Here is a 12,139-nt window from a genome sequence, read left to right on the forward strand (position 1 = left end):
CTGTGACGGGTAGGGTTAAGAGAGCGCATTCAAAAGCATTGGATGCAGGTCAGATTGCACTGCATCAGGTCTGCATCAAGACCCCTCTCGTTGGGTCTCCATACCTGCCACTTCACCCAAGCCAACAGCAGGTGGCACTGTCTGACAAAACAATACCCTTTTCAAAGCACCTCTCCAAAAAGAAAAGTTGCGTTTATTGAAACGACATAACCCTGCGAGCTAAGTGGACAAACTGGTTGCGGCAGAAAAGCCCTCCACAAGGAGGTGAGTGAGTTGTCGCAGCCGGCGAGTGAGCGCGAAGAAGAGGAGTTAAAAAAAAGCTTGGGTTAAAAAAAAAAACGCCCCTTTTAACAGGCTGGCTATGATCCTGATATATATATATATATAATTTCTTCTATTTATTTATTTTTTTTTAGGGGGAGCTGTGCCCCAGTAGAGTTTTTGTCTAGCAATGCCTCTTGTCGTCACAATCACCAGCGATCTAATCATCTAATCCTTACAGATCGCTGGTAAACAAAGCACAACAAATCCGCCATTATATAAACTACAAGGTCCAGTCATGCATTGCACACACACACACACACACCGGTTCCTAATCCTTGTTGATTGCTAACACAAATAGCTGTAGCTGCTCAAAGACTAGTTGGACTATTTATACAGCACACACACACACATTGCTGAGTCTTGTTATAATGTGTGTGAACATAACCACCCGTTTTCCTTGGCTTGTCTTGCCGTGTTTTTGATCCTTGCTTTTCGATTGTTTTACGTTTCTTGCTGCCTGCCTGTACTGACCGCCTGTGTTTTGACCACAACTTTGGATTCCCTGTGTACATCTGTTTGTCCCTGTGTTGACCATAATAAACCTGCGTTTGGATCCGCACTTCCGTTGTCAGCGTCGCTTCACATTATGATATTCACATTATTTTTCATCACACAAGAACACCGACACACTGCTGTTACAACAGGACAGTTATTAAAACATTAAAATAAACACATCATCTCAGTCTGAATATGCCCAGGGGCCGGTTCCGGAAACCTAAGCATATTTTGTGCTCTCCAGAAATGTATACAGGGGTACGTATCTGTAATGAGCAAGTTCTCCAGGACCGTACGAACCCTCAGTCTCTGCACATTCATTAGCTGGTTCTTATGACTTATTGAAGCATGCAGACGGCGGCACTTCAAGAGTCTAATTAGACGGGAGGAGTGCGAATCGATCACACTGAAGGAAACATGAAGTCATGGAAGGAGAAACCATAGAAGTGCTGCATTATTGAAGCACAATGAAGATAAAAGAGCAGAGCGACTGAGAAAGACTGAAGAGAGGCGCAACGCACAACCTGGACACTCCAACTCAGGTAAGTGTGTGTGTGTGTGTTTGTGGTTTATTATTATTATTGTGACATATGCTGCAACTACTGTTGCCTTTCTATAAGCTGGCACCAGTCTGGCCATTCTCCTCTGACCTCAGGCATCAACAAGGCATTTGCGCCCACAGAACTGCCGCTCACTGAATATTTCCTCTTTGTCAGACCAAACCCTAGAGATGGTTGTGCGAGAAAATCCCAGTAGATCAGCAGTTTCTGAAATACTCAGAGCAGCCCATCTGGCAGCAACAACCATGCCACGATCAAAGTCTCTTAAATCCCCTTTCTTTCCCCATTCTGATGCTCGCTTTGAACTGCGGCAGATCCTCCAGATGTCTACATGCCTAAATGCATTGATGTGATTGGCTGATTAGATATTTGCGTTAACAAGCAGTTGGACAGGTGTACCTAATAAAGTGGCCGGTTAGTTTATATGCAACAATAAAATTTTGCACGAGTGGGTTCGATTAGTTGCAGGTTCACCACTCATATGAAATAAGTCAGCCCTACCTGCCGGGACAGCAGCTCGTCACATTGTAGGTAAGCATTGCATGTACGAGAAACCTCATTAGGTTGTTTGAGGAACACAGCAAGAAATGGAACACCTTCACTTAAGATTAGAGTCTTGGTAGTTCTTACATATAAAATAGGGCGACACGGTGCATGGCTTCACAGCAAGAAGGTCGCTGGTTTGAGTCCTGGCTAGGCCAGTTGGCATTTCTGTGTGGAGTTTGCATGTTCTCCCCGTGTTGGCATGGGTTTCCTTTGGGTGTTTCCCCCACAGCCCAAACACATGCGCTTTAGGGGACGTGATCAACTAAATTGACCATAGTGTATGAGTGTGTATGGGTGTTTCCCAGTACTGGGTTGCTGCTGTAAGGGCATCCGCTGTGTAAAACATATGCTGGAATAGTTGTCGGTTCATTCCACTGTGGTGACCCCCAAAAGGGAATGAATAATTAAATGAACACATACAATTATTTGCCTATTCTGCAGCGTACTTTATATTTAAAAACGTACACCTATAATGACTTTCAATCATTATAATTACTAATGAGTACAGAAAATTTCAGGGGTGCCCAAACTCGGTCCTGGAGGGCCGGCGTGCTGCAAACTTGAGTTCCAACCTCAATTAAACACACCTGAACCAGATAATCAAGCTCTATACTCCAAAGCTCCAGGCAGGTGTGTTGGAGGAAGTTGGAGCTAAACTATGCAGGACACCGGCTCCTCCAGGACCGAGTTTGGACACCCCTGAGCTACAGTATATATTAAAGGGAGAGTTCACCCAAATAAAATTGATCATAATTATATTTATCTTTTACATGTTTCAAAGTTAAGTTTCTTTATTCTGTTGAATATGGACAAATGAAGAATGTTACAAACCTGTAACCATTGACTTACATTAGTTTATCCTACAGTGGAAGTCAATGGTTACAGGTTTCTTGCATCATTCAAAATGACTAATAACTCAGATATATCCATTGAGGATGAGTCAATTTTAATTTTTGTGTGTGAACTACCCCTTCAACAGTTAAACAGATATCAATCAGATCTCCACACGGGTATGGTACGGCATGCACTTTTTAATTTAGAGGATTGAGACATTTTATTATATGAGAAAAACTGTTTATGCACAATTCAGACTGGATATTAATGCCTGTAAAAATATAAGCGAGCTCAAGAAACATTACAGTCCTCCAGTGTGCAGATAATGCGGTGCGGGCGGGTGAATGTGTGGTAAATAACCTGCAGTCAGGTGGAGTTACGCTGGTGTCAGCTTCCCTCAGGATATTTGACAGCGCTCACACACTAAATCCCACATGCTATCCTTTTTCACTTGGAATGATACTGAGCCTCGCCTTCGACTCGGTGTACATTTCAATCAATGCCTCATTTCATTCTGTTTGTTTGTTTGTCAGAGCTCTTTGTGAACATGGAGACAGATTTGTGGACCGGTGAAGAGGCAGAATGGACTGATCGGAGGTTTCGCTCTTCAATTTCTTTCTCAAGTTTAAGTATTTTCACAGAGAAAAAGTAAACAAACGATGTGGACAGTGTGACTTGTCAGACTTTCATGCAAGCGATTATACTAGTTAATACAGTCCATGCATGAACTATTCACTACACTGCAAAAAGAGCAGTGCTACTTCAACTCTAACAGAGTTCAAATCTACTCCAAATGGGTGAATATTGTCCGTACGGCCGAATGCACTGTGCCGCTTTTTATTTGTGACATAATTTAAATTGATTATTAAACAGTATACCATACAGCTGCCTGCTTTTCCACTATCGTGCCAGATCGTTCAGTATGGTTATGGTTGTTTCTCCACTGAGAACTTTACCAACAGCTGCATGCGCTGCTCAAAGACTTCTTTTTCTGCTGTGCATCGAATAACGACACGCTTAGCATCATCGATGTTCAAAATCCCATAGCTACATCCTATGAAACACAAACTCGCAGACTGGAACCCAGCTTTTTGTTACAGTGTCGTTTAAAAGTTTAAATTGATACACAACTTTAACGCTAGGATGAAAACTAACAACACAGGCTCCTTGTAAATACGTATCCCTGTATACATTTCTGGAGAGTGCAAATTATGTAGCCTGAGCAACTTACAGCTGCATTTCGATGCTACGGGTGGTATGACGCCGCTGACGGCTTCTGATTGTTTTCTTGCTAGCAGCTAACCACTTACCTCTATGTGTACAGCTTTTCTGCTGTTACCAGTTTGCCTAGCAGCTCGCTTCATATGTTGATGGATTTTAGATGCAGAGAGGAGTTAACCACAACTACAGGGTCGAGTCCAGCAAAGAATTATTCCAGAAAGCAGGTAAAGCATAGGTAAAGCATAGTAAGTTGTCAGTAATTCCAAAAATTAAATAAACAAGTAAATAACAGGGTGAGAACGTGATTTAAAAACATGGTAAAAATCAGGTGACTATGAGGGCTTTTTTCTCTACTGGATTGCTTTTGAAAACACTATTGGTTGGGTTTAGGGAAGGAGGAGGGTGCATCAGTCGACTGCTGCCTCTGGTGGATTTGAGTAAGAACAGCGGGCGTGAAGTGCACACTCGAGAGAAATTTGAGATTTGAAAAAGCGTCACTGAAAAAACTGTTGCAGTTTATTTGTGTTGAATTTAAACAAACAAATTAAGTTTAATAATGTTCAACTTAACTTGTTTGTTTAAATTCAACCCAAAATAAATAGTTTACAACCACTTAACATAAAAAAAATTGAGTAAATCCAAGGAATCATCTTAGAATATTTTTTCAGTGCACAGTGGCCTCTGGTGGATTCGTGAAAACAAAAACTGCACACAAACATACCTCCTGTAACATTGTTCAGAAATGTATGCGGGGCACGTGTCCGTAATGAGCCTGGGTTGCATTTATATGGCATTTTATACTATGACATGGGCCTAATTTGACTTCATTTTCTTACAGATCAAGTTTATTTTCAGCAACAGACACTCATGTAGTTCAGAGAACTGAAGAGACAGCTGCGAACACTGTGCAGCAACCAACAATACAAGACCAAAGATGTTTGTTGGAGGAGGTAAATATGGATAATAACCCGCTTAATGTAATTTTAAAGTGACTCATCTAAGAAATTTGTAGCAGTATACAAACATCCGCTCTCCTTTTTCTAAATCATAAAATGATTTATTTTACATTTTTTACATTTTACAAACATAAACAACAATCAGAGTTTGAAAGGAAAAGGGAAAATATAGAGAATAAAAAAGGCAATCTGAATAGGTACACACTAACGCCGTACTCACACTAGGTACAGTTGCCTCGAACCGGGCCAAAGCACGCTTGTCCCCCCTCCCGTCTCCCCCGACGGCCCGCACTCACACCACAATCGGGCCTGTGCACGCTTACGTCATCGATGCTGCACTGTTCAGTGAGAGCTCTCGCTCAGCAGCACAGTGGAGATTTCTCAGTGACACGCAGTCAGATATTTCACCGAACAGATCCGCCACTTTTGGTGCTCATAAACAATCATAAAGCTCTCGTGCTGCAGGAATGAGGAGGTCTGCTGAAGGTGCAGCTGTTGTGCAGTGAGGGGTTTGCGTCTTTAGTAATCTACAGCAGTTTGCGTTCACTGAACAGTAAGAATGATTAATAAATCCGTATGAAACAGTCCTTAAAGTCACGTCTCGCTTTCAGTTTCGGGCTTTGGCGCGTTTTGCATGTTTTAGATACAGTAAAATACGGTAGAATCCCGGGAAAAACGGGAGGGTTGACAAGTATGCTCTATTGACCTTATTCTAAAATGCGGAAGTGCGCCTGTTTTCGCGATTGTCTTAGAACTTCCGTTTCAGTCGCCTATGGGAGAAATGACAAGGAATAATAAACGGCAGAAAACGGTCAAACTACTTGCTCTACAAACAAATGTTTGCATGACTATACAGACCAAGTAGAATAATATAACAAGGAAATATCAGTTTGCAACATCAAACAGCGAAACAAGCAGTTTTTAATGTCTAAAAATAAATGGAAGTGAATGAGACCGGAAGTCTTGCGCCAAAAAAATTCAAATGGCAGCGCCCGCTCGTCTGTGGAGAATAAGGTCTATACTGCTCAAGTGATTTTTAAAGCCCAAGTGAACCACGTTCAGGCCCACCTCTTCCAACCGGGCCAGGGCCGCCCAAGTGAACCATGCCTGAGCCCAATTCAGCGCACTCACACTTCACATTTTGGATGGCATTGTGCGAGTACGCCCTTAGATATTCATCAACAACACTGTAAGTAAGGGAACACATCAAATAAATAAATAAATAAACTAAGTACATAACTAAATGAAGGACAGAAGCCTACTTGTATACAACAACCTCAATGTTAAAATTCAAGCCAATTAATGAATACAAACTAGAGTTTAAAAGCGTGAGGCACCAGTGGCGCCATACTGGGGACATTCATAGGATGTTTTTAAACCCTTTTCAGTCTGGCCTGTCATCTTGGACCATTTTTCTTAGGGAGACCCGACTGGGGGCATTTAGCCTCCTAGGATCATCCAGAAAGTGACAGTAGTTCATCAAAATAAACGTTAGTGCTGATATCCTAATGGTTAGTGCGGTGCCAGCTGTGCAGACTTTTCTTGATCCCATCCCTTTCTCCCTTTTTTCTGCTTCCTGTCAATATGTACAGCCTATCACAATACGTGAAGCTTACTTATAAACTAAATCCAACAGGATCACGTGTATATGATTGATCACAGCTGGTCCTGCATTATCCAATCAATGATTGACCAATCAGACGATTCGTAAGCCACTATAAATACTCTCAGCTCCATATCACAGCCACCTTCGTTTTGAAGAATCCCCCCTTCCACCCCTACTCCTGGTGGTGAGCACTGTTGCCTCACAGCAAGAACGTCACTGGTTCTAGTCCTTACTAAGCCAGCCGACGTTTCTATGCAGTTTACACGTTCTCCCCGTGCTCACATGGGTTTCCCCTGGGTTCCCCGGTTTCCTCCCACCGTCCAAAAACATGCAGCTTAAGTCAATTAACCAATCCAAATCAGCACATAGACATGCTGCTAGTCAGTAGTTATCTCTTAGAGCGATCACTATCTGTTCATGAGCGACTACAGCAGGGGAGTTCTCCAGATCTGCCTGAGCTCAAACTCCCCTCTCGCCCTGCACACGGGAGGGAGCCCTTTTTGCTACATTCTCAAGTATCATTTATTACTGTCACTAATTTTTAAAAACAAAACTGACTGAACTCTTGATCTGTGTTGTGTAGCTCGCTCGTATAGAACAGGACCTGAAAGAAAGCATCCAAAGAGAGGAGCAGAGGCAACAAGAGCAGGACCAAGTAAGGCAAGAAGAGAATCGCATTTGCTGGAGAAGCCTGTCATTCCTCCGACTGAACCAGCGTACAGCAAAGTATGACCTTGTGTTTACTTCATCTCATGCCTGATATAAACGTCAGAAACTTCCATGTCAAATATAAGATGTGGGCGACGCAGTGGCGCAGTAGGTAGTCCTTTCATGGTTTGCATGTTCTCCCTGCGTACGCGTGGGTTTCCTCCGGGTGCTCCGGTTTCCCCCACAGTCCAAACACATGTGGTACAGATGAATAGGCTAAATTGTTCGTAGTGAATGAGTGTGTGTGGATGTTTCCCAGAGATGGGTTGCAGCTGGAAGGGCATCCGCTGTGTAAAAGCATGCTGGATAAGTTGGCGGTTCATTCCACTGTGGCGACCCCAGATTAATAAAGAGACTAAGCTGAACGGAAAATGAATGAATGAATAGAAGACGTGGTCAAATATGACACTCATTGAGGTTCAAGCACAAGTAGCCAGTGTCAACATTAGACTTACCTAAAGACTGATCTCTTTTCAAATCAAATTAAAACAGAAAATACAAAGCACAAATAATATCAACTCTTCCATCAACTGAACAGCAAAAGCTTACACACACAATAACATAAGGGTTGAATGGTCAATTGGTCTTAGAGGAGCTAATAAAATCAGGTAGACGTATCAGAAACATGCACACAGTTGAAGCCAGAATTATTCGCCCCCCTTTTAATTTATTTCTCCTTTTTTAAATATTACCCACATGATGTTGAACAGATTGAGGAAATGTTCACAGTGTGTCTGATAATGTTTGTTCTTCTGGAGAAAGTCTTATTTGTTTTATTTGGGCTAGAATAAAAGCAGTTTTTAATTGTTTAAACAGCATTTTAAGCTCAATATTATTCGCCCCTTTAAGCTATATTTGTTTTGGATAGTTTACAGAACAAACCATCATTATACAATAACTTGCCTAATTACCCTAACTTTACCCTAATTACCTTGGTGTAGCCCTTAAATGTGACTTTAAGCTGTATAGAAGTGTCTTGAAGAATATCTAGTCTAATATTACAGGGCTCAACAATAAGGACTGCCCGCTGGCCCGGGGCCAGCATGCAAGAAGCTCTGGACAGTATACAGAATGTTTACTGGCCCGATCGGGGCTAGTGCTGCCATGTCACAAAAGTTTAATTTGGCTGCGACTGTTTGTAAATTGTGTGCTTTCATGCCCAGACGTTTGTTTGGGAACCTGTCTCGTTTGTCCAGTAAGACCGGTTCGTGGGGCATATGTGAATCCCGCAATCGTGCTCGAGTCTGCGCCAAATCAATCGTCCTGAGGTCGCCAACATCAACTCAAAGGCCATAATTTATTAAAACGTTGGCTAATATGATTATTATGTATTTTAAATCTAGGTTTACAAAAAAAAAAAAAAAATATTGACAGTATTATAGACTGATTTAATGAGCCGGTTTATAAACTTAGGCATTTTGGTGGGTTTTAAACAAATAAAAAACATAAAATTGTTATAGTTTTCACTAAACCACACATTAAACAATTCACTTTATTTGATCTGATCAGTATTGTATTTAAATCAAATCATTTTTAAATTGTCAGTTGTTTTTAAAGAAAAGTTATGCTGAAAAACTAAATGGCTGACTTGTTTTGGTGGGAGCAGAGAAAATTTTGGCAGGGCAAGTAAAAATCTAAACCACTTGCCCGATTGGGCCAGTAGAAAAAAATCCCTGGCGTTGAACCCTGCATTATTTACTGTCATCATGGCAAAGAGAAAATAAATCAGTTATTAGAGATGAGTTATTAACACTATTATGATTATAAATGTGCTGAAGAAATCGTCTCTCTGTTAAACAGAAATTGAGGAAATAAAATAAACAGGGGGGCGAATAATTCCGACCTCAACTGTATGGCCTAATAATATAAGATTTATGAGATCATTTATTTTAAAAAAGTAGGTCTTGCACTTTCAGTAACCACACACCAAACTAATATTTTAATAGAATCCTATTGAATAATTTGGGGCGGTTTGGGGAGCTGTGGATTGATGACATCTGAAGCACTGAGAAAAACACATTAGTGTTAAGTCATGTGACATCATGCGGATGCATTTCTACATGGCATTGGTAAAAAGAAAACACATCTAACGTATGCTCATTTATTCCCTGTGTTTCTTTCCAGGCCCTGGGTGACGAGCTACTATAAGAACTTTCCAATGCACATCTACTGCCTACCGATAAACACTGTTGTCCAAAGACAGAACATGAAGAACACAAACCGATGACTAAATGATGCTTTTAATAGCCAACAATTACAGTAAACAGGAGAGAAAAGAGAAGTAATGCTTTTAAAAAGCCTCTGAAGATCCTTAGCAAGTTGTTTTAATCAGAGATCTCACACTCTCAGAAATAAAGGTACAGGAGCCGTCACTGAGGCAGTACCTTGAGAAACGGTGCATATTTGTACCTGAAGGGTCCATAATGGTACCTTAAAGGTCTTTTTAGTTACATTTGGGTACTAATATGCACCTTTAGGTACCATCAAAGAGCATAGAATCACCAAGAGGCGACACTCTAGTGCAATATGGGAAACAGCCACTAGATGGCGCAGCAGCCATTTTTGAATGAAAACTCCAATAGAACAGCAGCATATTATAAACCTGTAAAATAAACTATTAAAAGTGCTGATAATTGTGATAGTAAGTGTTGTATTGTCGTCTTTCAGGTTGTATCTCAGCCTTAATGTGCTTTTTAAATAAATAAATAAAAACAAAGCAGTTTGTCATCGCGACAGAGAACAGTGGGCAGATTTGGCCAGGATGTCAGGGATAAACCCCTACGCTTTTCGAAGGACATCCTGGGATTTTTAACAACCACAGAGTCAGGACCTCTGGGTTTAATGTCTTATCCGAAAGACGACGCTCACTGAGCAGTATAGAGCATACCTGTCAGCCATCTCCCATTTTCCCGGGATTCTCCCGTATTTTACTGTTCTATCCCGCTATCATCCGTAAAGGTATTTTCCCGTATTTCTCCCGTATTTTTGGTCTTTCTCCGAACAACCGAGCCTCTCTATACGCAACCCATACCGCCGAACCACCAGGGGTCGCCCCTTGCTCTAAAACATGAGTCTGTTCTGTGCTTTCGCTTTGTTTAGGAATGAAAACACTTATAAATATTAAAAACGGCGCGATTCCATTTCCTTTTGATTACAGGTGCATTCGCCCATCCTATACAATCCTCGAAACAGTCATATAACCTAATGGTGCGTGACTGTCAGCTGACGCGCTCCAGTTATAAACAGACGCTGTTTCCCAAACGGATTCTGTACAAGCGATTTGAAGCGGAGAGAAAGTCTGGCTTTTGTGTGTTTAAACAGACACACACATAATTAATAATAATAACATATAAAGATGTCGATCTTGGTGGGGTATTTTTCCCAAACACAACTAATTTAATCTTAAATGAGCATAAATAGTTAGAAAAGCAGTCGAATGCTTTCATTATAACATTAGATGTGTGCATGTTTAAAGGGACACCTGTTATTTAATGTAATGAAAAATCTTATTAAATGAGAGATTCATTCGCTGCTCTTTAATCAGAATGTATAAGTTATACAGTGGCTAATGAGCTCGATTCGGTTTCATCATGACAGCCAGGGGCGCAACTACACATATACTGAGAGGTATGCGGGTTCAAGTTTTGTAACTAAAATAAAATAGTTTTGAATAAAAAAAAGTTACCAAAAGGCCTTATGTATCAATATGACACATAATAAATTTATAAAAACATGTATATTGTATAAAATGGATCTTGATAGAAGGATTAAAAACATTTGTTCCAAAAAATGTGAATATTCGGACAATTTGTTCATGTGTCAACTTTAACAGGGTTAAGAATCATTATAATCAAGTATATAATATTTATATAGGTGAATTTTTAATCCAAATATTTTATCTGAAATATCGGTTTATGTGAAATAGGTCTGTACTTACATAAACATACATTTTGTGTGATCCCTCTTATTTAGGCAAAATAATTAAATAATTAATAATAAATAAAGAAAAAATTCAGATTAATCTTATAACTTTTGACCTCAACTGTACTGTATGTATAATTTGAGTTTTATTTTGATAAAAATTGTAAAAAAAAAAAATCTAAAGTTACATTTACATGAACACTTTACACTTGGCTCTGCGACTGCATGTTATTGTGTTGATTTTGAATTAAAATGTGTGTGCCAACGTATGCAACTCATGGTATAATTTTTTATTTATTAAAATACAATATTATACTCATACAAAATGCAAAAAAAAAAACATTTTTAACAAAACATATTTATTTTTTTTATTTGAAACTTTTAGTAAGGATAATTTCAAAAATAGTTTTGGCACAATGGCGCCCCCCCATGTGTGGATCCCCTATGCGCCGCATATACTGCATACCCCCTTTTTGCGCCACTGATAACAGCTATTGATTTTAATAAGCTGAACTGTTTGCTAATGTATTTGCTGCTGATGTATTTATTTATTTTTCTTCTGTTAATAATAATTTTAAAACATATCAAAGACCATTTAACTGTTTATTTACAATGAAGCAGCTCCACATGAACATATTTAGTAATTTGGGTTTTTTTTTAAGGGGGAACCCTTATTATGGTGGGCTTACCCCTTATTTTCACATCCCAATGTTGACAGGTATGGTATAGAGTCCCCGTCACTATACTGGGGCATTAGGACCCACAAAGACCGCAGGTTGTGCGCCCCCTGCTGGCCTCACTAACACCACTCCCGGCAGCAACCTAGCTTTCCCATGTGGTCTCCCATCCAGGTACTGCTTCACTTCAGTGGGCGACCATGTGAGAGTTGCATACTAAACAACATAACGATCTGTTAACAAGGAAGCAGTGTGTCCCAAAGCTTGCATACTCTTCTTACACACTCAAAA

At 40.2% G+C, this 12,139-nt stretch overlaps 2 protein-coding genes across 6 annotated transcripts in view; one reads left to right on the top strand and one right to left on the bottom strand.

Moving 5' to 3' along the window:
• Positions 1-12,139, bottom strand: part of mark1 (MAP/microtubule affinity-regulating kinase 1) — a 426,664-nt gene that overhangs the window by 224,046 nt on the left and 190,479 nt on the right. The gene's annotated exons all lie outside the window — the stretch shown is intronic.
• Positions 1,135-9,945, top strand: LOC147831692 (uncharacterized). Of its 4 annotated transcripts, XR_015522365.1 has the most exons (7): positions 1,322-2,445; positions 2,607-2,758; positions 2,811-3,356; positions 4,819-4,930; positions 7,126-7,268; positions 9,375-9,786; positions 9,838-9,890. XR_015522365.1 is itself a non-coding variant. In XM_087304780.1 (5 exons), exons 2-5 carry the CDS (start codon positions 3,307-3,309, stop codon positions 9,475-9,477), a joined length of 408 nt encoding a protein of 135 aa, XP_087160906.1. In that variant the 5' UTR covers positions 1,207-1,361; positions 3,293-3,306; the 3' UTR covers positions 9,478-9,945. The 4 variants fall into 4 exon arrangements, 2 of the variants coding, with proteins under 2 accessions (XP_087160906.1, XP_087160907.1); XR_015522364.1 differs by lacking the exon at positions 2,607-2,758 and having other exon boundaries at positions 1,135-1,361; positions 3,293-3,356; positions 9,838-9,945; XM_087304780.1 differs by lacking the exon at positions 2,607-2,758 and having other exon boundaries at positions 1,207-1,361; positions 3,293-3,356; positions 9,375-9,945.

This window comes from Danio rerio, chromosome 22, assembly GCF_052040795.2.
Source record: "Danio rerio strain M-AB ecotype USA chromosome 22, GRCz13ab, whole genome shotgun sequence".
NCBI lineage: Eukaryota > Metazoa > Chordata > Actinopteri > Cypriniformes > Danionidae > Danio > Danio rerio.

What these genes read in the sequence shown, in the direction of transcription:
- LOC147831692 (XM_087304781.1), top strand. Translation starts at nt 3,259, where the DNA reads ATGCCTCATTTCATTCTGTTTGTTTGTTTGTCAGAGCTCTTTGTGAAC. An exon ending in GCAGAATGGACTGATCGGAG is followed by an intron (nt 3,357 to 4,818) that starts GTTTCGCTCTTC and finishes ATTTTCTTACAG; the next exon opens with ATCAAGTTTATTTTCAGCAA. An exon ending in AAAGATGTTTGTTGGAGGAG is followed by an intron (nt 4,931 to 7,125) that starts GTAAATATGGAT and finishes TGTGTTGTGTAG; the next exon opens with CTCGCTCGTATAGAACAGGA.